General features: G+C 47.4%; 1 protein-coding gene across 6 annotated transcripts in view; it reads left to right on the top strand.

Annotated features, from left to right (window-relative positions):
• The window catches only part of sigmar (Tumor necrosis factor alpha-induced protein 8-like protein sigmar), a 165,058-nt gene that overhangs the window by 53,759 nt on the left and 84,162 nt on the right, over window positions 1–27,137 (top strand). The window contains exon 1 of one of the 6 annotated variants that reach the window (XM_076208073.1): window positions 897–1,779. The exons of 4 other annotated variants lie outside the window; for them this stretch is intronic. In XM_076208073.1, coding sequence (XP_076064188.1) covers window positions 1,751–1,779 — 29 coding nt within the window. In that variant the 5' untranslated portion in view covers window positions 897–1,750. Of the gene's footprint in view, window positions 1–896; window positions 1,780–27,137 lie in introns of those variants that run through there. One more of the 6 variants, XM_076208075.1, reaches the window with a different exon arrangement.

Raw genomic sequence — 27,137 nt, 5'->3', positions numbered from 1 at the left:
TCGCGCGTGCGCGCCAGCCCACTACATTAAGTACAATGTGATGCATTGTCTGACACTACCGAATAGGTGTCGTGTCGATGACATGAAGCTTGACACATTGGGGGCGTATTAAGTAGGTGGTCTGAAGGACGGGGCTGCGGGGTGCATGTTAAGCTGTACATAGCCCCGCACGGTCACGTCTCAACCAAAGGTTGGTGGGGGTGGGGAGTGTGCTTACAATAGACTCAACCTGCTTCTGCTCCTGCTGCATCGATGTGATTGGTCTCCACGACGCGTGGCGAGTACCTTGTTTCGGGTTCCTTCCTCTCGAAGTATTTAACAAGGCCCTCGTCGTCGTCGTCGTCGTCGGCATCGTTGTTGCTGCTGTGCTCTGCGGTGAGCTTTAGATTCTCGCTGTGCGCTGATGTGTGTCATAAACCACAGCAACATCTTCGTCAGCCACGCAGAGCAACTTCCCTTCCCTCCCGTCCCATCCTCCTCCCTACTGTCTATCTCCCCCGCCTTTCCCACTACACCCAACTCTCCTCCTCCTCCCTCCCTCTCCTCCTCCTCCCTCCCTCTCCTCCTCCTCCTCCTCCTCCTCCTCCTCCACTACATCCTTTTCCTTCTCTTGTTCCGCCTTCTCCACGTCCTCTTTATCTTCTTTCTTCTCTTTCTCTCCCTTCTCCTCTCCTCTCCTCCTCCTCCTTCTCTTCCTCCTCCATCCTGCATCCTTTTCCTTCTCTTGTTCCTCCTCCGCTTCCTCTTCTCATCCTCGAGAGGAGGGAGAGCGGGAAGGTCGGCCGGGGGTGGGGGGTGGGAGGGAGGGCGGGTGAGTAATGGGAGACTCTCGGTAGTCCTCCTCTGACCCCTGACGTTGCTCAGTTTCATTGTAGACCGTGACGACTGCGCTTTAACGGTCTCCTCTTCGGGGAAGGGATAGGGGAGGTCTCTCTCCTTCTCTCTCTCTCTCACTCTCTCTCTCTCCCCATCTCTCGTTCACAAACCGTGCGGTTTTCGTGTGTGTGTGCAACGTTCTGTCTTCGAGTCACGCCCGAATGTTCTGGACACCTCGTGTGCGAGTGGTGAATCGTTCTTTGTCCCCCTAAAGGTCTCCCCCCCCAAAAGGAGGATCTCGCTGTGAGACTTTGGGTCACGGGAATTGAGAAGACCCTTCCGAAGACGACCTCCTTCGTTTAACTTCCGTTCCTGGACACCTCCGTGACCTCAAGAGGGGCTGAGGGGTCGTGGTCTTCTTTTCAATCGACTTCCGTCCCCTGACGCGACCTTGAGGAACCAAAGAGGGTATTCGTTGTCGATCTCTGTCAGATCTCGGGCAGATCCCCCGACAGGAGGATCGCAAAGACGCTGCTCAAGGAAGAAGACGTCTCGTCCTGAAGCCTCCTCCTCGTTCTCCTCCTCCCCTCCTCCTCCTCCTCGTTCTCCTCCTTTGCACTCCCACTTCCTCCTCTGCCTCTTCCCCACCTTCGTCCTCCCTCTTTCTCCTCCTCCCTCCTCCATATCTTCCTCCTCCTCCTCGTTCTTCTCGTCCTCCTTCACTCTCCCACTTCCTCCTCTGCCTCTCCCCACCTTCGTCCTCTTTTCTCTTCCTCCCTATTCCATATCCTCCCCCTTGCTCCATATCCTCCTCCTCTTCCTCGTCTTTTCACCACCACCTCCCCGAGGAGAAGATCGAGAGGCACACGAGAGAGAAAAAAAGAGGCGGCAGAAGAGGACATCAAGCTTTGTGCAACACGTCTTCTTTGTCAGGATGGAGGACGAGTCCAGCGGCAATGAAGAGTACGTATTCCCCGTTGTTCTCTCCTCCTACTCCTCACTCTACTTCTCTTCCTCTCCCTCCTTCTCCTCCTCCTCCTCCTCACCTCCCTCCTCACACTCCTCCTCACCTTCACTCTTCCCCTCCTCACTTTCTTCATCCTCATCCATCTCCTCCTCCTCCTCCTCCTTGTCTTCTTTATCCTTCTCATTTACCTCCTCCTCCACCTCCGCCTCCCATCTTTCCACCCTTTTCGTGATTGAGATGAACATTGTCATCCACTCAAATGTCGCATTCATGTGTAACCTTGAGTGTATCCTCGTGTGTCCTATTCCAGTGAGGCCTGTTTCTCTCTTTGACTCTCTTTCTCTCGCATTTTCTCCTTTAATTTTGCATCAATGGAAAGCCACGTTCTTGCTCCTTCATTTAGGCCCCGTACATATATATATATATATATATATATATATAATATGACGTAAGTGGGAGAAAGGCAGGCATCTTAGTCTGAGTTTATTCCTGACTAGTTTTGCAGGTATGCTTTCTCAAAGGAATGGTGTACCTACGAAGCTAGTCAGGAATAAAGTCAGACTAAGACTCGTGAGTTTTCTACTTTCAACTACATCAACCTGTGAGAATGTTTCAATATATATATATATATATATATATATATATGTATATATATATATATAAAGTACATGTATACATATACGTGTATATATTTCCTGTCAGTTTTGTCCATTCCCTGTCATAGTGTCGGCTTTTCTTTCTTCTAGTGAGGGTAGATCCAATTTCTCTAACCTTTCTCATCCCGTAAGTCGTCAAACCTGAGGACTTGGTATTCTTTCGACTTTGTGAATATCCTTTTTTAGTTTGTGAGGACCACGCCACTGCTGCAAGTACTCGATTTTTACTTTATCTCTCCTTCATTAGTTTTATGTCTCGCAAAAAGAAATTGTTTAAGAATCGTTTTTCCTTCCACATCCTACCTCCAACCTCAATTCGAATACCTAGAATATGACTTCGCTTACAGAAATCTAGATTTCTCCAAGAACATTCCAACAGCAAGTCTAACATTCGTATATGTTTACAATCTCTAGTTCATCATTCAGCTTTGCTATACATGACGTAAAGATAATTTGATATTTGTAGCTCTGAAAAATAAAATATTGTAACCGAAGTCGTTTTTACTCAAACGAATTCTCAACTGTTGGTGCTGGTGAACCCCGTGGGAGCCCAGTGTGATAGCCCCTTTATTTGGTGACAAATTACTTATGACCAATACTCCTCGCATGTCCTTCTCTTTAAGTCTCGTAATTGTTTAATTTCCTGCCAAGTAAGCTTTTGATGTCCTCTGTACGTGTACCCATTTCCAATACCCTAACACTGAAATTCATTTTCCACATTTTACTGCTCTTGTAAATTTGGCCCAAGTATTTTTGTAACAATTTGTACTCTTAATCTGCTGTCCCCGTCATGATCTGTGCGTTGATTGCAAACAAAGTGGCGTAGCCTCTTTCCAAGATACCGTTTACTCAGGTCATGAACGATAAGAGTGTCAGCACTGATCATTGTAGGACTCCACTAAATACTTCCCCTCATCCTGACACACAATCCTTCACTACTGTTCTCGTGTCTCCCAGGTCTCGTTCATTCCAGAAGTCTTCCTTTGAGTTCCCTAATGTGTTCCAAATATCACAGTTGTCGTTTGTGTGGTAACATATCTTCTTGACACTTAGATACATTCAGTCCCCCCATCCGTAGCACATCTGCTGCCTTTCGGTTAAAGTTTAACAGAACTGAGACCCACGATCTTTTATTTCTGGATCCGAATTGAATGACTTCCCAAAATCTCTGATTGCGTTAGATATTTAATTCATCTATGTTTCACGGTTTTTTTTTTCCATGCAGCTATCATGCTGAACAGAGGCACTACTGGTCTCTATTTTAAGACTCGTTTTTTCTTCTTCATGCATAGATTGGTACCACATTGATTCTCTTCCAGTCTTAAGGCACTATTCCTTCTTTTGGTGAACGCACAATTGGGTTGTGAATATTGATTGGTAGTTATCGTCCGCATCCTCTGTAAGTCTATATCTATATCTATCTTTATACCAAGGGGTTTTCCCCCTTAAAAGGGGGGTAGCCAAGTCAAAAGACACGCACCCTCTCCCACCCATTCCACTCTGTCCCTCTGTAAGTATCCTGTTGGTAATTGGTCCCGTCAGGTCCAATCACGCCTGGTAGCTACACTTAGTTCTCTACATTTTTTTTTTTTCTGTGAACGTTCTGTGTAAGTTTTTCTTCTTTATTTTGAGTTTTCCTCCACCCCATCAAATTCGTTGAATTTTAGGTTCTTTTCATTTGACATGGCCTTAACATCAGTGGTTATTTATTTATATTCGAACTCGTAGTTTGTTCGATTTTCGATTTGGTCAGTTTGTTTCCTGTCTACCATGGAGTGCAGTCACTGTTCGTTGGCACTTGAGCGCCTCGTCGACACAAAGCTGATGTCTTCGTCCTGAGAAAAAAAAAACTCAATTCCCCGTATCGCTGCGATCTGTCTGTCTGTGGTTTTCTTTGTGCACGACAGTTTTATCATTTTTCTTTACGGTTGTGCATAGATTATAGATCTGCATGTATGTAGATGTATGTCAATGTTTTTATATGTATTCGTAATTGCCAAAGAACTGTATACTATTCTTCGGTGTATTTGAGTGGTAAGCTGGTATTTGACATGAAGCCTCAGCATGTCTGGTTTCTGTTTGAGGGTTGAAAGCAGTCGTGGCGATGCTGCAGGTGCCATGGAGGGCAGACGGGGAAGTGTCATTCACCAAGGTCTTGGATCACGTGTTGGACTCGTGACCGAGAGCCACTATCATCCCGGATGGGAGCTTAGAGCTATGGGTAATGCTGTGACGTGTCTCTCTCTCTCTCTCTCTCTCTCTCTCTCTCTCTCTCTCTCTCTATGTGGGTCGTGTCAACTTGGTTTAATCTGAATGTAACCATTAATGAACTTTTTCTCAAGTGAAAGTGCTGACTACACTGATTTTAGATTTCATTCACAACCACCGCCATTCCAACCTGACCAAGCCGGATTAAGCCACCATGGCGAGGTACATAGGCTGCATTGTCCCTCAGTGGATGGCCCGGTCCTGTAATGGATCATTAAGGCTGAACAGCACACAAACTACAGTGAAACTTCAGCGTAGGACCGAGAATGCAGTGTGGTTGTTTGTCTTTGAAAAAAAAGAGGGGGGGGTTCCAAGGAACACGGAGGGGGGGGTCAAACCAGGTCACTGTATAAAGGGGTTATCACACTGACCTTCCACAGGCTTCACCAACGCCGACCGTCGAGAGTTCGTTTGAATAAAAACTACTTCGGTTATTTATTTTTCCTCCTCCTCCTCCTCCTCCTCCTCCAAATATCAAATTATCTTTCCTTCATTTATAGCAAAGCTAAATAGTGAACTAAGAGATTCTAAGTCCAGGCGAATGTTAGATACACTGTTGAAATTTTCTTAGAGAAGTCTAGGTTTCTGTAAGCGAAGTCATATTCTAGGTATTCAGATTGAGGTTGGAGGTAGAATGTCGGAGGAAAAATAGCCCAGTGTGATAACTTTTTAGAGTGGTTCGAGCACACATCGTTCATGATCCGGGCCACCACAAATCGTTATGGTGTGTAGTCATGGTTTACGGGATTCGAACCCTCTTGGACCTCAACCGGTGGTCCGGAATTGTTCTTACGTGAACGCAGGAGACGGTGTCCACGCTACAGCCACATCACGGACGTTACCCGGAGGAAGTTGATGTATCACACACACGCACAAGTGATGTCATCAAGTCACCTTAGCTCCCAGGTTGAGTTGAATGGAATTGAATTTTTTATTGATAATTTACATCAAAAGGATGTAGGCCGTATGCTGTTCTTCACTCTCAACCACAGTTATTCACGTTTAACAGTATATTGTTGCTCAAAGAACATTACAATCGTGGTGCAAATTTTTATAGCGTTTAAGAATCTTCTGTACTACATCATTATTCAATATCCAACATACCTGTTCTCTAACATCAGGTTCCAGGTGATCAACGGTCAGGAACCATGACTCGGAGAGCTCTTACTAACCTCTACGCCGCGGTCAGGATTCGAACAGACGCCGAATCCACCCCGGCGGTTACCAGACGCTCACTCAACCAACCGAGTTTCTGAGTAGTGCGTCATATACTCTTGAATATACTGCAGCTGAAGCATTGGTATTTGGGTGAGCATTGTGGTAATGGATTTAAATTGGACAAATTTAGATTTATGGAGGAAAGGCAAGAAGTGGTTTACCAACAGAATGGTTAACGAATAGAATGGACTTAGTAACCATGTAGTAGTGAGCGTTGAAAGTATTGGTTGTTTTAAAAAGAGGTTAGGTATCTTTATGGATGGGGATAGGTAATAATGGACATGGAACTGCATATTGTAGGCCTTATGGTCTCGTGCAGTCTCCTTCATTCTTATGTAAAGGCTGGATTGCATTGCTATCTTGAGGGTGAGGCTTTTCTTCCTTCTTTCGTTTCTACCTCTTACTCAACTTGTTCTACTTCGTCGTCCTCCTCCTCCTCCTCCTCCTCTCCCCCTACCCCTCCCCACCCCCTCACCAGGCTGGCATTTCCCGGTAGAGAAGGTTGGGTTGGCAAGCTGATGTCATGTGCAGAAAATGGAGTCGGAATGATAAAGGCGCAGGGAAAAGCGGAGAGTGGGGGTGGTTAAGTGACAGGAGTATCAAGGGAGTGAAAGAGGGGGGGGGGAGGCTGGAGGTGTCGTGCAGAAAGATAAGGAATGGTTGCGGGAGTGAGTGTGTGTGTGTGTGTAGAAGGGAGGAGGGAGTAGAGGTGGGTGGGAGAGAGGGAGTGTCACCCATGGGAATGGGGTTCGAGTCTGCTCGTGCATGGCAGCACAGTGGCACGTTGTTACTTCAAGGTAATCTGGCACCGGCCGGATCTAGCCATCAAGAGCATCTTCGGGGCTTTTAGGCGACGGTGTGGGCTGTGTACAGTCGCTGTCACAAGTGTTGACTCGCTCACTCAGCCAGGCGATGTCTGGTGGACTCGGATCGGTGTTGTGTCTGCCCAAGACTTGTCTGCCTTGCCGTGAGTCTTCGTCTTCCGCAGACTCTACGGACAAGAGTTTCAACCCGCCGACCTCTTCCAGACCAAGACCGTGTCTTGACGAGGAGGGACTGAGAGACTTGTGTTCTTCGTATGCCCTCCTCGACCCAGCAGCGCATTGTGTTTGTTCCTGGCCTCTCTAGCACTGGTTTCCTTCGGCCTCTTGGGACTCCGTCAGACCTCGTTTGGCGGGCGGCGAGCGTCTAGGACTTGCTGGTGGCTTCCCCTCAATGTGTCCGCCGTGCCATCGGCGCTGACCTCACCTGACCTGACCTCACCTGACCTCGCTCGGTTTCGCGTGAGATGATGACGGGTTCCTTCCTCATGAAGTGTCCTCTTAGAATAACATTCAAAGTCCCATCTCGCCAGGTGACCACATAATCTTATCCTTTGGTTTTCCTAGGTGAGAACCCAGGTTTCACTCCCGTAATGGCCCAAGCCTGATGGTAATGTTGGGTTTGAACTGTTGTGTGTCACTTTAAGTAGTCCACTTCGTAGGCCAGCCATTGGTCTTTGCGTGTGGCGATGCAGTTTATCAGTAAACCTTGATCTAGTTGGTTACTGATCATCACCATAGACTGTTCAGATCAGCCTTCTCGGAGGCGTTGCCCCCTCCTCTCTCTCTCTCTCTCTCTCTCTCTCTCTCTCTCTCTCTCTCTCTCTCTCTCTCAACGAAAACAAACTGGTGCTGTTTCAGTCTTTCCATTTGCGTCGATGTTTTTTACCTTTGATTTAAAACGTATTTGCTCTCTCGCAAAATGAGTTGGCGATATTGTGCCTCTTGTACTGTACGTAATTTGACTTCCAATTCTTTTTGCTCGTATTGTGACTGATTTATTATATTTGTGCGTACCTACACGTGGCTTTACGTGTTTACTGTTATGTATCACTGACATGTTTTTAAACTACGTGTTTCTGTTCATGGTTTGCGTATGTGTGCGCGCAGGGCGTGTGCACCTGTATGTGTGTGTGTGTGTGTGTGTGTGTGTGTGGTTTATCGACAAGTGTTTACTTAAACGGGTCTCAGGGGACTGAGATGGGCTCGTAGCATTTCTCTCTCTCTCTCTCTCTCTCTCTCTTTTCTTTCTTTCACCCTTCTGATCTCTTTTTTCACCTCTGTCTTTCACCTTCTCTTTCTCTCTTTCCCTCCCACTCTTTCACCCCTTCTCTCTCTTTCACCTCCTCTCTCTCTCTCTCTCTCTCTCTCTCTCACTCACTCACTCCCTCTTTCTCTTTCATCCTCTCTCTCTCTCTCTCTCTCTCTCTCTCTCTCTCTCTCTCTCTCTCTCTCCCCTCCCTCTTTCTTTCACCCTCTCTCTCTCTTTCTCTTTCACCCTCTCTCTCTCTTTCTCTTTCACCCTCTCTCTCTCTTTCTCTTTCACCCTCTCTCTCTCTCTCTCTCTCTCTCTCTCTTTCTCTATCCTCTCTCTCTTTCACCCCCTCCCCCTCTCTTTCTTTTTCACCTCCTCCCCTGTCTCTTTCACCCCCTCCTCTCTTTCTCATTCACCCTCTCCCCTATCTCTCTCTCTCTCTCTCTCTCTCTCTCTCTCTCTCTCTCTCTCTCTCTCTCCCTCTCTCCGCTTGTGCAGTCCGTGAATATCGAAGTTACACGTGACGTAGCTCGCCTGCACACGAGTCGATGTGCAGAACGCCTGAAACAGTACATAAGAATGAAGGAGACTGCACGAGACCATAAGGCCTACACTAGGCAGTTCCAGATGAACATAAGAATGAAAGAGAATACAAGAGACCATAAGGCCTACACTAGGCAGTTCCAGATGAACATAAGAATGAAAGAGACTGCAAGAGACCATAAGGCGTACACTAGGCAGTTCCATGTCCATTACCACCTGTCATCCCCATTCATAAAGTTGTCTAACCGTTTCTTAAAACAACCGATAGTTTCAGCGCTCACTACATGGTTACTAAGTCTATTCCATTCGTTGACCAACCAATTAGTAAACCAGTTCTTGCCTATTTCCTTCTTAAATCTAATTTTGTTCCAGTTCAAATCCACCAGGATATCTGGGCTTTTCTAGATTTAATAGATTGTTTTGTAATGCCTTTAGAGACCGTTGCTCGGTCTTTTGGCCAGGAGCTCAGTGGGAAGGCAGAAACGTTGGTTTCTTTGTATTACGTTTTAGGGATGGAAAGCTTGTATGTGCGCGCTGCTTTAGTCATGGGAGCGATGAGAGTGAAGAGTGATTGGTAGATCGGCCATTGATGACAGCAGTCTCGTACCTTCAACAGGAAGAAGAGCTCTGTGTGTGTGTGTGTGTGTGTTTCTTTGTTTGTTTCTTTGTTTGTTTCTATCCCTGCCGACCTTTGTTATTTGTGCGAACTCTGGAAGGGAACACAATGTTGATGAAATGGGAAAGAATTTCCGAAATCCTTTTGTGCGCGCGCCACCGCAGTCGTTTGCCGTCGATGACATTCCTTCCTCGTCCGAGATCCTTAGTCCCAATGTTTACTCGAAATATGTGTGTATATATGTATATGTATACATATATACGTGTATGTATATGAACAGTATATATATTATTTTTTATTTGTCTAGTTATTTTTTTATTTTTTATTTTTATTTATTTATTTATATTTTTTTTTTTTTTTTTTTTTTTTTTTTTTTCTTAATCGAACGATCCTGTTGTATGGGCTCAGGGGAACGCGTCATCTCCCACCCCCCTATACAAGGCGAGGTGCACCATCGCCCAAAAGGTCTCCGGTGGCTCTTGATAAATGCAAACAAGCAAGCATATTTGTTTGCATGCTTGGGTGAGTGCAAGAGTCTCTTTGAACCGTAAGTGTGTGTGTGTGTGTGTTCGTGCGTGTATGTTTATGCGTCTGTGCTTGTTACAGGAACAAGTCACTCACAGCATCTCGTATCTGTATTTTTCATCACTGCTCATAACTAGTAGTTGTTGATGCGCTGAATATGCGGGGTACGTTTGCGCATGCACATGTATGATGTGTGATTCACCATGGTCTTGGATCACGTGTTGGACTCGTGATCGACATTACTCTCCCGGATGAGAGGAAAGGTGACCCTGTGACCCTATACACACACACACACGCACACACACACGCACACACACACACGCACGCACACACACACACACGCTGCGCCTCGAGTCGTTACTCCAACTCTCGTGGGCGGGGAGTTGGGTGTGTGTGCGTGTACATAAGGTCACAGCATTACCCACAGATCGGTCATACGAGTTCTGAGCTCTCTTCCGGAAGGGAAATAGCTGTCGGTCACGAGTCCAACACACACACACACACACACACACACACTACCAACTCGTGGCGCATTTGGTAGAGTTCCCGGCTGCCACTACGGAGGTCCGGGTTCGAATCCCGCCCAGGGCTGAATTAATTTCAGTGTCGCTGCACTGCGGGTCGTTACTCTAACTCTCGTGGGCGGGAAGTTGGGGGCATGTGTGCGCGTAAGGTACATTACCCAGAGATCGGTTATATACAAGCTCTGAGCTCTCTTCCGGGAGGGAAATAGCTGTCAATCACACGCACGCACACACACGTACACACACACACACACACACACACACACACACACACACACACACACACACAAGATTTGGAGTACCGGCGATTTTAGGTTTGTCCTTGAAGCCCTTCCGTTGCCAGTAAAACCAGGAGACCTTTTCCTGTTGGATCACAAGTACGACCAAGTGAATATTTGTAGTGTTTCCCAGTGACATGCATACATGTACCAAAAGGTCTCTCCTCCTTTATTTGGGACATAGTTCCTTGTGGACGAAGGACAATCCCAGACACCCGCCCACTGCCTGGGTCAGGAACAATGCAGGAAGACACAGCATAATGACAACCATTTTATGGAAGCTGCCCCCCCCCCCCCAGTAGGCATTCATCGACCGTTTATTTTACGAGTTAGCCGTGACACCCAAAGTTTTATTTTGTGGATTCAGAGCCACTATTGAATGCTATTTTGTGGATTCGGAATATTTAGGAAAATATATATTTCTCGGGCCCACGTTAACGATCGGAAGTTTATTTTGCGCCGCGTTCACAGCGACAATTAGCAGTTGGATTTACATAAGCGCGTTGACAGTATACTCTACGAGGTCAGCACACATACACACACACACACACCTCGTGGCACAGTGGTTAGAGTTCCCGGCCGCCGCCACAGTGGCCCGGGTTCGAATCCCGCACAGGGCTGAAATAATTTCAATATCGCTTTACTGCGGGTCGTTACTCCAACTCTCGTAGGCGGGAAGATGAGGGTGTGTGTGGGTGTAAGGTCACAGCATTACCCATAGATCGGTTATATACGAGCTCTGATCTCTCTTCCGGGAGGGAAATAGCTGTCGATCACGAGTCCGACACGTGATCCAAGATCATGGTGGTGAATCTCGCACACACACAAATGCGACCGCCCGACAGGAAATGCTCTTGAAATTGGTTTCTGATGTACGTGAGTTTAACGTGTTATCCAGTGACTTGTCTGTGTTTCCAGTTACATGTTCTGCGTCATGTAGAAGAGGGAGGTGGTGCGGGGGGTCGGGGGTGGACGATTCAGACAATTTCCAATTATTTTGGTCTCAAGGACACAAATTTCCCTGTAGTTGTTATTTCAGAAATGCAGGTACCTGATTGCTACTGGGCAAACGTACGTGGAATACTGCTTTCACATTGAGTTTAGGCATCCGACGCGATCGGTTTCATGCAACTGGTTGCGTCGGTGTGCGAGCTGCCTTACTCTCTTTAATATATCGGCGCTGCCCGAAACATTGTGTGCAATTGTTCTTGCTACAGAGTCTTGCGGTCCTCAGAGCCCAATCGTCCACAGTTGCCTGCTTAGGCCAGTGGTTCTTAACTTTTTTTTAGTCCCCGGACGCCATGATCATAAAAAAAAAAAAAAAAAAACTCTTACTCGCATCCAATATAAATACAATGCAAACATACGAAAAGGATTAGTGATATAAACCTTGCTGGGAAATTATTAGATATATTCAATTACTGAACAAATGTACTTTTTTATTTCAAATAAAGTGTCAATTAGTAGGACACAATACATACACATTATGCTTTCTCATGGTAAATACAGTACCATTGCACTGGCTATCATGTCTCGTACCCCCCCAAGGTTCAAGGTGCCCCGGTTATGATAGGTCCCGAGTCCCTTGGTTGTGTGGCCTGAGGAGGTGGTGGTGAAATGGCTAGGTTGCGGCCTTTAACGGGGAAAAAATGTCGCTCAGTAACGAAGGGAATGAAAGAAGATTATATTTCTCTAACGGCTTCTGAAAAGTCAGTTTTAGTTTCAGGATATCCCCCCCCCCCCCGGGGTCTAGCGTTGTTTTTCTTTCGAGAGTATTTTGTAGCTTATCTTTGATCTTTGTAATGCTATCTGTCTACATACTATGAGCTTCTTCCCCCCTTACAAGGGGGTAGCCAAGTCAAAGGCACGTACATACTCCCACCTATTCCACTCCCATCCACCGCCCTTTCCACCCTCTTATCTTAGCTCCTCGTGGATGACGGGTCATCCCTGTATCACACCCACTACCCTGGGTTGAAAGGAATGCAGCAAGACACAGTACATTGACAGCAAGGCCGTTTCACTTCATCGGCGACCCCCCCCCCGTCCCCTCATGCAGAAACAGAGAAGACGGGGAATCCCTTCGCGTTGCGTCAAAATATCATTCACACATAAGCATCCCTTACCCCCACCCCCCGCCTCTCCCTTCCTTGCATAACGGTATCATCTGCACACACTCTCCACTTATCCCTATCTCCTGCCTTCTCCCTTTCTTGCTCAACAGACACTCATCCTCTCCCGAAATCACCCCGTGACTAATATCATCGGAAACAAATGACATTAAGAACATAAGAATGAAGGAGACTGCAAGAGACCATAAGGACTACACTAGGCAGTTCCCTGTCCATGATCACCTGTCATCCCCATCCATAAAGCTGTCTAACCTTCTCTTAAAACAAACAATAGTTTCAGCGTTCACTGCAAAGAAGAAGAATACTTAAGGAGCTGTCGGTATAAAGACTAGCTCCACATCTACATCTACTGCCGTCGCGGCATCATCAGCGAGGAAAAATATATGTACATTTTTCCTCCACATGCCGGACATTTACTTCCACATGTCGGACAATTTCCCTCCACATGGCGGACAATTTCCCTCCACATGGTGAACAGTTTCCCTCCACATGGCGGGCATTTACCTCAACATATCGGACAGCCATCTCCACATGGCGGGCGGACAGTTCCCCTCCACATGGCGGACAGTTCCCCTCCACATGGCGGACAGTTCCCCTCCACATGGTGGACAGTTCCCCTCCACATAGCGGACATTTACCTCCACATAGCGGACAGCCACTTCCACATGAAGGGCATCTCACATAACGGACTGCGAGAGGAGGGAGGAGGCAGATAAACGAGGACATGAGGGATGAGAAGGAGGGGAATGATGGGAGAGTTCGACGAGGAAACACCTACTGCAGTTGTGGACGAAGACTGTCAGTCCTTTGACGTCTGAAGGAGCCCCCCCCCCTTCCCAGCTGAAAAGAATTTTCTGGCGGTAGCCAAAATTTGCAGAAGTTTCGAATACAGATCCCCAAAAGATTACCTAGATGGGTTTTAAATTACTAGCGTTCCATTGGGTTTCCCTCGATAGAACAAAGCATCTGGCGCCATTCAGAATAGACGAGTAGAGGCGTCAACGTTTCGTTCCTGAGAACTTTGTCCATTTCAAAGACATCGACGTTTTCAGACGTTTTCGAAGGTTCGAGGGTGATAGTGTACGGTGGTGGATGAGGTGAATGGAGCAAGAGAGAGCGTGTGTGTTATAACCTGAGGTTTGTTGAGCCAGTCGATCCCGGATCCTCATCCTCTTCAGCTGAATAGGAGATTCTGGAGTCAGCCGTCCCCCCCTCCCCCCCGCCTTCCTCCTCCTTCTCTTAAATGCCGCAGTAAATAGATCCCGCTGCTGTGAAGGCGCTGGAACACAGCAAGAAGCTTGCTGGGGGGGGGGGGGGTCTGGCCCCCTCGCCTCGCTTCGCTTCTCTCTCGATGAGGAAGATGTCAGCCTTGTGACCTTGACTGCCAGGCCTACCTTCCCCCGCCCCCCTTACCAGTACCTGACCCGTGACAGTAGTTCCTAGTTCACCTCCCCGTTTCCAGCATCCAGTTTCCAGTTACCTGTCTCCCGTCCCCCGTCCCTTCAACACCATAACTCTGGCTGTCAGTTTTTGACCCTCCCTCCCTTCCTCACACCACCTCCCTTCACCTCCACCAGCCCGAACTCCACCACGACCTCACCTCGACCTACACGATCGATGGATGACGCCGTCGTTTGATATGAACAATTCCATATCTGGCCTCCGCCCCGCGAACGTGTAATCAGCTCAAGGGCGAGGTCCTATGCCCGCTCGGCCTGTCGGGTTCTCCCCCTACCCTACCCCTCCTTCGCCCTCGTGGCACTTGGCGGAGAGGCCCTCGATCTTTGGTCGAGATGAAGAGTCCTCGGCGTGTTGTTCAAGCGTCGCTCAAGTGCCCTCCAGCTCTCTGGGCGCACTCTTGTGTGTGTGTGTGTGTGTGTGTGTGTGTGTGTGTGTGTGTGTGTGTGTGTGTGTGTGTGTGTACATACGTGTATGAACTTAAGGATTATGGAAGTAGGACTTGGACTGGATAAAATCGCCTGAACGAAGAAGAGAAGAACACATTTGTGCCCAAGAGTCCCCCACTCTGGCGTAGTGGGGAAACGACCAAAGATCGGCAAAAAACACAGCTTGCCACAACTGACAGGGCTTGCCCTACCATGGGTTTCTCATTTCCCACTTCGTGGGAGCGCGATGGTGAGTGAGAGAAATTGTTTCCCGAAAGGGAAAACTGTCCTGTTCAGGCTACAGTAATGTTGAAATCCCGTGGGCGGTTGGGGGGGGGGGCTGAATCCCTCAGGCGAAGGAACCCGAACCCGGGTAATAACCGGGGAACGAAAAAAAATGAAAATAAAGGGACATTGCTACTGCAGCCCGTCACTGCTGCCATGGTGTCGGAGCCGCAGGAAGCTGAGATTGGGTGACTCTCACGAGGAAAGAATGTATGGGGACCCACCTCTCCCCTGTTTTAATTAATATATGTGTGTGTGTGTATGTATGTATGTATATATATATATATATATATATATATATATATATATAGATATCCCCACTATTAGGGAAAAAGTTATTTGAAGATACGTATATTGCGATCACTGTGATCTTCTTCAGCGTGGTTTTAGAAATGGTAAGTTGACTTTAAAACCACGCTGAAGAGGATCTTCAAATAATTTTCTTTTCTCCAATAATGGGGTCTTACCAATGTGTTAAAACATTCAATCGCTTGTGATATTATATATATATATATATATATATATATATATATATATATATATATATATATATATATATATATATATATACACACACAAAATTCGTTTAAACACATCAAAGTCATTCTTGGTCATCTTTTTCTGAAGATTATCAGTCTTCCTAGCCAACTTCCTGTAGAGGGGTCCGGGTGGAAAAAATATTATCAAAAGAATTAATTTTGAAATACATACAGATAACAAATGATGCAACGTTTCCTGTGTAACCTCAGACATAATCAGTTAAGATACAAATCCCATGAATGACTTACAACTATATATATATATATATATATATATATATATATATATATACAGAATTAATCGATAATTTAGAAAAGAGAGTCTCGTGGAATGCCCCATATTCCCAGTGCCGCTACGTGTGAAGCCCCAAACAACTTTAAACTACTTCCACATACATCTATTGTATGTTAATCTCCGGTTGTAAGTTTCTAATCAACACAGATTCTAAGCATTTCAGTTTATTTGTGTTACTGTTATCTCATCATTATGACCCTATTAATGTGGAGGCCCTGCAGTGATGGAGTGATGCTGTCTTCTTCAAGAAACAAAACAGAAATAAAGATACAAAACTGCGTCATACAGGAAGAACTTTAAGGCAGTCTTTTCATACCGGGGGTTTGGGGTCAGCGCGGAAGGATTTTGATTCTACAGGGTGTGCCTAAACTCTGGACACACTGAAAATATCGCTATTTATAACTGCCTGACGTGGTCATGTGGAATGTTCTTTTCGTTCTCTGTGAGTATTTCGGTGAAGGTGTGTGCTCCAGTAAGTCATTTGTGAATATAGTAGGAAAAGAACAGGAGCCATAAGAGAACCTTGTGGAATCCCTGAGGCACGGGACAAGAGTGTTTGTCTTCATCAGAAAGAAAACCTGAACTGAACGGGCACAGAGAAAGATAGATACCACATGAGGGTAGCTTGGAGATCAAAGATTTGTGCTAGACGTGATCAAATCCTTTTCATAGGTTTAGTGCACTAGCATGGGTTTCGCCGAAATCGCCAGATGATGGCCAAGGTGTCGATATGTGTGAAGAAAGTGGACCAAGAGCCGAATCGTCAAGACGCTCTTGCTCCCTGTCTTCCTGTGAGACTTAGTCACTTAGTGGTGACCAGAAGAGGCGTCTCGACGTCTTTAGTACGAAGTGACTTCATAGAATCCTGGGGTATCGCTGTACCGTGAGACTCTGCCAAGGCCTATGCGCCCTAGCGTTATTCGTGAACGTCAACTCCGGCTTTATGGGCATGTGGCTTGCTCCCTTCATGTTGATTCCATCCACAGGGTTGTCTCCACAAGAGAGAGCCCTCGATGGAGGAGGCGAAGAAGGGGAAAGTCCAGTGAACGGTTGAACTTGGGGAAACCATGGGGATTGGCGTTGGCATGGGAATGAAGTGACGCGCCCCACACCGTATTCTCTCAGTCTCTGTTGGGGTTTCACTGGATTCACCCAGCAGCTTGTCTTCGGAAGGAAAAGCAAACAAGATGACACCACAAGCTGAGCCAGGTCCTGCGGCAGAACGAACAACACGGAGACTTTGGACCAGAACCCGTGCCATCATTTATTGTGACTTCTTTCCGAAGCGAACTACTGACCTCTTGTTATTGAGGCCTTTGGTTTTCAACATGGGCCGTCGCTCCAGCCACTCCGCTAGTACACACAAAAGAGCCCATGACCTCTGCTTTCGGTTTTGCTCTTGTGGAAAGCTCTGCTGCCCTGTGTGTTTTTGGAGTCCCGGCCGCCTTTGCATGAGGGCCAGAGGTGGGGACGGACAATGAGAGTGCTTTGTAAGTGAGCGATATTTGGGGCGGTACGCGTTTTACACGTTTGGCTTTGATGTGCCGGGGACCCGCCGCTGCCCCCTGCTGTCATCTTTGTCCTGGACTCCTCCTCCTCCTCCTCCTCCTCCTCCTCCTCCTCCTCCTCCTCTTTCTCCTCTTCTTCCTTCTCTTATACACCCTCCTCCATTTCTCCCGTTCTTCTTCTTTGTCTCCTCTTCTTTCCCCCTTCATTGCCTGTTCCTCCCCTTGCGCGGCGCCTATGTCCCTTACATCTTCTTGCTCGTCCCTCTTCTCCCCTTCCGTCTCTGCGAATGGAATCGCTTGTCGAGAGTCGGACGTCAGAGTCGAATGGGGACAACAAAGTGCTAACCTGGAAAGGTTTGACCAGCCCCACGGTGCCAGCCAAAGGAGCGGGGGTTGAGTGATTTAGGGAGACGGACCCCCCCCTCCCCCTCCCTAAAGAATGGAACCCCTTTGAGGCAGCTACAATTAGACATTAAGTGACGAAGATAGACGGCCCCTGGGTGAGTGTGTGTGTGGGGGGGGGGTTGTTGTTGGTACGCTACGGGAGGATGAATCCTGTGTGAACATGGAATGGGAGATAATTAAAGGAAGCCACATATTACCGATGAAATGAGATTTGGGTGGTAGGTGGCGCTTGTACTCGACTCTGCCGTCGTAAGAAAAGGGCATGCAGGGACGCAAACTTACATACATATACCAAAGGCTTCTTCCCCCTTACACGGGAGGTAGCCAAAAGACAAAGGTACAGAAACCACTCCCACCCATTCCATCCCCTCCATACTCCACTCCCCACCGGAAACTTAAAAAACTTTGCCTTCTTCACTCGTTCCATTTTCTTCTTTGCCTTTTTTTTTTCTTCTTCTTTCTCTTGACCTTAGACTCCTAATTCGCACTTGAAGAGTTCCCCGAAATGAGACGGAAGCTGCAGTAAGCAATTTTTGAAAACGACATGAAGTAACGAGGAGAGCCGAGAGAAGAGCAAAAACTCGAAACCCCGAATTTTCCGTGCAAACATTGGACTGATACGGTGGCGGATCCAAGATCAAAATTTTGGGGGGATGGGGCTAACCCAAATTTTGTAAATATAGATGACACTTTGGAGGAGAGATAACCTGAATGTTGTAAATATAGATAACGCTTTGGGGGGCTAACCTGAATTTTGTAAATATAAATGACACTTTGGGGGGCTGACTTGAATTTTGTAAATATAGATGACATTTTTTTTAGGGGGGGGACTAACCTGAATTTTGTAAATATAAATTACGCTTTTGGGGGGGGGGGCCAACCTGAATGTTGTAAATATAGATGACGCTTTTAAACAAGTGTACTCTGTAGCACAAATACGAACATTAATATAAATTGAATTGTATGTTCTCACTTGACTTATTTTCTTTCAAAATATTGGGCAAAAATAATATTTAATCTTGTATTTTTAAGGATTAAGTCTCAACGTGTTGAATATCCTTTCAGTGAGTCTCACCAAAGTGGTAAATTAAATGCTTGGAAAGAAAAATTCTGTCACTGTATTACTGCTCTCTGCCACGTACCTGTGTATAGAAAGCAAGTTTCTTGAACTCTACAATTAAGTAATTAAAGAACAAATTGAGGAGGGGGGGTTGTAGCCTCCCCCCCCCCCGCAGGGTCCACCACTGGACTGGTATATGACATCAAAGAAAGTGTCAAAGAGCAAATTATACCCGAAACCGACTTGTGCCAACGAGGACCCCGAAAGACTCCGTTCCTTAAAAAAAAAAAAATAAATAAATAAATAAATAAATAAAAAAAAAAAAAAAATAATAATAATAATAATAATATCGCCCTCCCCCCTTCCCCACTTACCCGACCTCCACATTTCCTCCCTCATTTCCCTTCGCGCTCCTCCATAACCCTCCCATCCTTCCTCTTACCCATCCCTTCGTTTTCCCTTCAATTCTCTCCGTTTCCTTGGCTTCCCCTTCCCTTTCCTCTCGCTCGTCTCTCCCTCCCTCCCCATGTACTCCCTTCCCGTATACGCTGCTAACCCCTTCCCCTCCCCTCACTTCGATTCTCCTTGTCCCTTAACCTTCGCCACTGCTTCCCCCTTTCCCGTGGGAGTGACATTTCACTCCCAATTTACACCCACACCCACACTAAAAAAAAAAAAAAAAAAAAAAAAAAAAAAAAAAAAAAAATCGCTTCTCCCCCACCCCCCACGTTCCTCTGGTGTTGTCGATGTCAACTTCATTACCAGAATCCTCCTCTCTGAACCTTTTTGTCAGGTTGTACCGAGCCAGATTGACAAGTTGCTGGGCCTCCAATTGACGTCAGGTGGGACAGGTAGCACCAGGTACTGGCTGGCTGTCCCAATTGACGTCAAATGGGACAGGTAGCACCAGGTACTGGCTGGCTGTCCCAATTGACGTCAAGTGGGACAGGTAGCACCAGGTACTGACTGGCTGACAGGGACTTTCCCTCTTTCCCTCTCTTTCCCTCTATTCCCTTACCCTCCCTTCTCCTTTCCTATCTTCCCCCTCTTCGCCTCTCCCCTCTCCTCGCTCACCGCCATCCCCTCTCCTCTCTTTTCTCCCCTCTCCTGTTCTCCTCTCTCCATCTTCCCCCTTCTCCGCTCTTCTCCATTGCCCTCTTCTCTCTCTTCTCCCTTCTCTCTCCTCCATTTATCTTCTCCCCTCCCGCCCCTTTCTCTCTCCACTCTTTTCTCCCCTCCCATGTTCTCCTCTCCCCCTCTTCTCCCTTCTCTCTCCTCCATTCCTTTTCTCCCTTCTCTTCTCCCTTCTCTCTCCCCCATTCCTTTTCTCCCCTCTCTTCTCCCTTCTCTCTCCTCTATTCCTTTTCTCCCCTCTTCTCCCTTCTCTCTCCTCCATTCCTTTTCTCCCCTCTCTTCTCCCCTCTCATATCCCTTCTCTCTCCCCCATTCCTTTTCTCCCCTCTCTTCTCCCTTCTCTCTCCTCCATTCCTTTTTTCCCTTCTCTTCTCCCCTCTCTTCTCCCTTCTCTCTCCTCCATTCCTTTTCTCCCCTCTCTTAACCCCTCTCTTCTCCCTTCTCTCTCCCCATTCCTTTTCTCCCCTCTCTTCTCCCTTCTCTCTCCTCCATTCCTTTTCTCCCCTCTCTTCTCCCTTCTCTCTCCTCCATTCATTTTCTCCCCTCTCTTCTCCCTTCTCTCTCCTCCATTCCTTTTCTCCCCTCTCTTCTCCCCTCTTTTCTCCCTTCTCTCTCCTCCATTCCTTTTCTCCCCTCTCTTCTCCCTTTTCGTTTCCTCTTCTCTCCTCCCTACTTCTCCCTTCCCCTATTTCTCATTCCCTTTCTTTGCCTCACCTCACCTCTCCCACTCCCCTATACTCCTCTTTCTCCTCCTCCTCCTCCTCCTCTCTCCTTTTCACAATACTCCCGTGAATCTTTATTTCATCCTTTCTTCTCGCTTCTATTTGGAGATGATAGGTGGTCATGGACATGGAACTGCCTAGTGTAGACCTTATGGTCTCTTGCAGTCTCCTTCATTCTTATGTTCTTAGGTTTCGTGTTTTTCCTTTCTAAGTTTTCTGGTTCTTTTCCTTCGGCCCTCTCTTGTTCTTGCATCTCGTTTTTCCTTCTTCCCTTTCCCTTATCTTTCCCTCACACACACGCACGCACGCACACACACACACACACACACACACACACACACACACACACACACACACACACACACACACACACACACACACACACACACACACACACACACACACAGAGCGAGTGCCCTAACTCCCTTGTTTCTCATCCCTTCGTTCTCAATTGCACCGAAGTCCTCTGTACTGTATTGTGCTGTGCCGTGGGTTCATATTAAATGTAGGTTGACCATTTGCCCTCCTGTGGACTGACCGGCAGCCACCCGGCAGCTGTGATTAATTAATTATCATCACGCCCCACCCCCCTCCTCCGTCATAATTCGGTCGACTCAGCTGCAGCGGCTACGCTGCTGCACAACCAGAGGTGCCGTGGGTCGGGGGCTTTATAGGCAGCGTGAAACCTCACCGAAATAGAATTCTTTCCCATTAGGTACCTTCCTTCTGCGATTTCAGGGAGCTCGGGTCCCTCCTCCTCCTCCTCCTCCTTCCCCTCTTCCTCCTCCTTCTTCTCCTCCCTCTATACTTTGGATGACGTCATTTTCTTCTCTTTCCCCCAAACATTGCATTGCTTGCTCCTTTACTCGTTTATTCTTATTTGTTATTCTTTCATCCTCAGTTGCGTGTCCTCATCCAAATCGTCTGCTTTTCCCCCCTCTTTGTTAGTGTCTGTGTTGTATCGAGCGTCTCATGGTTTGCGAGTACCTGAACTGAACTTAATCTTAACAGTGAAGTTCCATTTTTTTCTATTTGTGTATTTACTTGTTTTTTTTTGTGTGTTTTTGTTTTTTGTCACATATGTACTTCCTGGTTCTGCTACAGCTCCCGAAACAAAAAGAAACGAGAGAATGGAAGGCATCATCTGTCTCCTGAAGGCACGGGACGACATCAAATAGTGTCGTTAAATACGACCCTCCCTCTCCCTCCAGTCGGTACAACACTGATTGGATCACGTGTCAGGATCACAAAGATAGCGCCGATGGGGAGGGGGGGATAGGGGGTGAAGGGGGAGGCGGGGGGGGAATCACGGTCAGAAAACACCCCGCCACATCTCACAGCCCCCCTGTGGAAAGCCGTGATATGTATGTGTGTGTATATGTCCTTTGTGTGTATCATAGGCCTTGATCATGTACATCCTTGGTTAGGTAATCTATGCCCGGTGTCGCACAACGGCCAGATGATGGACAAGTTCAAGTAGCTGAATAAAATCACCTGGCGACAGCCAGAACTGGATATAACGATGACCACCTCCCCGTGGTTCAAATACTATCGTAACCTTTCGAGTTTAATGACGCGTAAGGGAGACTTTGCCAACGACCTAAGGTCGCCTGCTGTCGAGGCGCAGCCTGCGTTGTTTGTGAAGCTTCATGGGAACTGGAATTTATTCCTGGAGACGAGAAGGCCAACTCTGGACCAGATTCTTCATCTTTGGTGGGTTGAGTAACCAGGTTACTATTGGTGGTATTATTATTATTATTATTATTATTAATTTTTTTCATTTATTCATTTTTTTTTTTTTTTTTTTTTTTTTTTTAACGTTTGCGGCTCTTTCATCCGCCCGCCTTCAAAACGCATAAATACTTCACCTTTCTCGTGTCCGTTGCTTAGGTCGGCCCGTGAGAGCGTTAGAGACGGAGACCTAAAAATAGACCGTGATGATAGGTTCGATTTACGTCGTGAAACCCCCACCCCACACCTATCAGGCGGCTAAGACGGTGCCCCTTACAGAGGACTTTGTAACGTGAAATTTAATGAACCATGCCCTTGGTCCAACTCGCTGGCGGCAGGGTTTGAACTGCCGCCACTTCGTATTCTCCCTGCCCTCTCCTCCCCTCCTTCCCTTCCTCTCCCTCCTTTCCCCTTCTTTCTTCCCACCCTCCCTATCTCCCACTCATCCCTCCCTCTCCTCCCCTCCTTTCCCCCTCACTGTCGTTCCTCCCACCCTCCCTATATCCCCTTCCCCCCCTTCTCTCCCGTTCCCGCCCCTCCTTCCTCCCACCCTCTCATCTTCCCTATCTTCCCCCCCTCCCTATCTCCCACTCTTTCCCTTCCTCTCCCTCGCCCCCTCCTCCTTCCTATCTCCCCTGACCACCCCTCCTTCTCTCCTTCACCCTCTCTTTAGTATCTCGCCCTCCCTCCCTCCCTCCCTCCCTCCCTCTTTCACATCACTTGACCACCGTTCTTTTCTCTCCCTCCCTCCTTTCCTTCTGCATATCATTACCTCTCTCTCTCTCTCTCTCTCTCTCTCTCTCTCTCTCTCTCCCCTCTCTCTCTCTCAGTTGTGGCGTCTCGTCACGTCGAGGCAGCAAACGAACGCCTAAATACCTTTTTGTGTTGGACTGTTGGGGAGGGAGGGACGGGGGGGGGGGAAGGAGGGAGGGAGGCGCTGGGGTTCGACCCCCGACCGCGGCGGCGGTGCAACCAGGGAGAGCGGAAATGCGCGCTCCCTCCCCATCCCCCTCCCCCTCCCCCTCCCCCTCCCTTCCGTGTGGTGGTAACGTCAAATTGACGTAGCCTTACCCAAAGGTGGAAAGCAGATGGGAGGCGGTAAGCTCAGGGGAGGCAACTTACATCTAGAAGAGCCTGCCTGCCTCTCTCTCTCTCTCTCTCTCTCTCTCTCTCTCTCTCTCTCTCTCTCTCTCTCTCTATCTATCTATCTCTCTTTAATATATTGCTCGCGGACCCGCAATACAAAAAAAAAATCAGATTAGGAAAGAGACGCTTATACAAATCATGAGACCCGATGGTTCCAGATCGTTTTGAAGTTGAACAAACGTATATAAATATATCATTTTGCCTGGAATGTTTCACAAACGTACAGTACATGACGTCTCCGTTTTGATGGAATAATCATTTTGTAAGAAGCTTCTGGAACCACACGAGTGGCCTCAAAGAGCCGCATGCGGTTCTTGGGCCGCAGGTTGCCGACCACTGCGGTAGGGTGATGGTGAGGCACAGAGGAATGAGAAGGAAAAAAAAAATAAGAGTGAAAAGTTGGACGGGGAGTTTAATGGAAGAGAAAGGATCAAGGTTTGGGAAGGAGAACGGGGGAAGAGAAGACGAAATTGTTGTAACATGAAGGAATCTGGATCATCGCTGAGGTTCAAGAAATAAGCAGGAGGAAGAAGAGGAGGAGGAGGAGGAAATGGAAGAAGAAGACAGCGTGGGTTCACAGGGGAGAAAAGCTCTGAGGCAAGGTTGTTATTGGACAAATAGTGGCGGAGGCGGTTACAGAGAAATGAGGAAGAATAGACTATCAGGAGCCGGTGGGGGGAGGGTAGGAGGGAGGGTTTTTGTGTCGAGACTCGGGCGGGGATGATAAGGTGGGGAGTGTATGAGGTGTTGAGGGAACAGGTAAAGATAGAGGAAGGCATGTCAACAGATCAGAGAGATAGAGAGAGAGAGAGAGAGATAGCAGGTTGCAAGGGAAAATGGATGGGAGAGACGCCGATGACGAAGTGTTAGGAAGAAACCTTCCGAAAGTGATAAGTCGTCAGCAACTGACAAGAGAATTCGCCCTTGGGGATGCCAGAGGAGGAGGAGGAGGAGACGGGGAGAGAAAATGGGTCAGAAGAGGGAATAGCGTGGGGAAGGGGAAGGGAGGGACAAGCCGGAGACGGGACTGGAACGGGTCTGGGGAAAGGCAGTAAAGGAAATTAGAGTATTTTAGATCAAAAGTGACGTTATACATACAGGACAAATGGAGCGAGACACAGCACTTTCACAGTTGGGCCCGACTATCGCATCAGGTTTGCCCCCACCGCTTCATTACATGGAGCTAACCCTCCCTCCCCCTCGTCCTCTCAAAAGTAATTAGAAGAGACAAGCAGAAATTATTTAGCATCGCATTCGTTTTTCGTCCATTCACAACCATTATCCACCCACCATTGCCCTCTCCCGTCCCTGCTCAACTGGCATTCCCTTTTTACCCAGGACCTCTTTCATCCCATCCATCTAGTTCTCGGTCGTCCAATCAAATTCACCTCACCCACATCTGCCTTCCACACTCTTTTTGAGTGTCTTCCTTTACTTGTTCTTTCCATATGCCCAAACCATCCCAGTATTCTTTGACCCACCCGAGCTACCAGCTGCCTTTCCACCCCCGCTCTCCCCCTCACCCCCTCATTTCTCGCTCTACTCATCCTCGAAACCCCTACCATAGTTCTCAAACATTTCATTTCAAACTCGTTTTGATTTTTTCCTTTCTACCTCTTACAGAAAACAGTTGGGAAATGAGAGACAATCCCAACAGTTTCGTTTGTTTAAGACACCTTCAGGGAATACATAATGACAAAACGGGGAGAGGGGACTTAAATACAGAACACACAAGATTATAATGAGGAACTAGGAAAGGCAGACAAGACGCCATGGCCCGGGCCTTCCTGGGTGCCGTGGAGGGCGGGGAGGTGGGGGTGGCACCTCAAGAATTTTCTTGAAGAAATGATCAAGTTTATACATTCCTAAACAACTTTGGTGGGAGAGTCAGCTAGAAGAAGACTTGGTTTAATTAATAATTGTTCAGTTCTTCACCGATGTAACGTATTGCACACTTGTGCCATCTTGAACCAGCTAGACTGAGCTAATGGGCAACGTGATTCATGGTGCTGTTTGCCGTGACAAAGGATTACAAAGGAAGAGCATGCCGACATGAGACCTTTTGGTCCATAACTAAGTCAGATGCGAATAAATAAATAAAACAAATAAGCAAATAAATAGATAATGATAAATGATAAACAAACAATGATAAAACAAAATATGACAGACATTACCTAGATGAATCTTAAAAGTTCGAACTGTACTACATTGCACTGCCTCTGCAGGAAGTTTATTCCAATCATTTACTACACGGTTGGCGAAGTTGTTTCTACCCTGTTCCGAAGTAAATCTTCCTGACAGTTTGAGACCACTCCTTCTTGTCTGATTCGCATTCAGTATGAAAATTTCGTCACATTTTAATTTTGTCAATTCCCTTTAGAATCTTAAAGACCTATATCAAATCGCCCCTTAGTCTACGCTTTTTTAGGGGAAAAAACTTATGTGTGACTTATGTAGAGGGATTTGCTCACTGCTGAGGTATTTCACCCTTTCGCTATTGCATGACGCTCATTGTAGGTTTTATTCTGGCTAGACGATGCCACACGGGGGATCCAGACGCGGATAGAGGAGTTCCAACAAGAACAATGCCCTCACCAGAGTTTGTTGCAGCTTATGCTTGATGAGTTGATCCAGGTGGGGGAGTGGGGGGGGGGAATTCTGGACTTCACATGCGTGAAGACCTCTCCCTCTCCCTCTCCCCTTTGTGCCCCTCTCTTTCTTTCCTCCTCTCTCTCTCTCATTCCCCTTGTCTCCCTCACCTCTCACGCTTCTTCTCTCTTTCCTTGCCCCTGTCCCTCATGTTCCATCCTCTCTCCCTTCCCTCTCCTCCTCTTCGTTCGCCACCCCACCCCCCGCCCTCATGCCATGTGTTTATACTTAACGTGCTTGGGGGGGGGGAGCATGTGCCTGCAGCATTTTGTGTGACCCGATGATATTGGCCAGGGCTTTTTGGCGCCAGCCTGAGGGGTGGGGGTGGGGGTGGGGGTTGGGTGAAAGTTTTAAAGTGACGTGATAAGGATGAGGTGAGCAAACAGGGTATTGGCAACTCGTCCCTGATCTCCGCTGAATGAAATCCTTTGGAGCCAGGCAGGATAATGTGATTGCGTCGCCAGCGTTTTTGGTCGAGTGTTGGCACAAGTTTGGGCAAATCCACCACCACCACCCCCATCTCTCGTTCTCTTTCTCTCTCCCTCTCTTTCTTTCTTGTGGCATCTGATTGAAAGGGATAAGAAGATTGGAGCTTTGCTTAGTTGTATTTTCATTTTCATGAGAGAGAGAGAGAGAGACACTCTGCAGCGACAGGGTCAATGAGGGACAATAAATGCTGTCAATACTTGTCAGATGACAAGCGGATCCACATCTCTTACAACCTTCTTAGAGTGTTATGATCAATATATGTGATAATCCTCGCGTTCTGTCAATAGCTGTTGACTGTGGGAGAGAGAGAGAGAGAGAGAGAATTCCCCAATAGGGTTACGGGCAGCTCCACCAACCTTGGACGCCTCATTCGTTAAAAAAAATAAAAGTATAAGAGGGGAGGGCAGTTTTTAGAACAGATACATTCACCTCCGCCCCCATTTCTGCTTTATGGGATTCTCACCCCCCCACGCCCGCACTTTCTGGTTGCTGGGGTTCTTGCGCACCTCTTGTGCCTTCCACCCACCCCCACCAAGCCACCCCAGAAGGCAACATATCTTGTCTAAGAGAGATTAATCGTGTGGATTGAAGCCTCGTCCATCGAAAGGCCGTGTTAGAGAAGGGCGTTGCCAGCGTGTGCCTGGGCTGCTTGTTCTTGTAGAGAAACAC

This window comes from Oratosquilla oratoria, chromosome 24 (genome assembly GCF_046742065.1).
Source record: "Oratosquilla oratoria isolate Oo_2021 chromosome 24, ASM4674206v1, whole genome shotgun sequence".
In the NCBI taxonomy this organism is placed as follows: domain Eukaryota; kingdom Metazoa; phylum Arthropoda; class Malacostraca; order Stomatopoda; family Squillidae; genus Oratosquilla; species Oratosquilla oratoria.
This window is presented reverse-complemented; position numbering and strand designations above follow the sequence as displayed.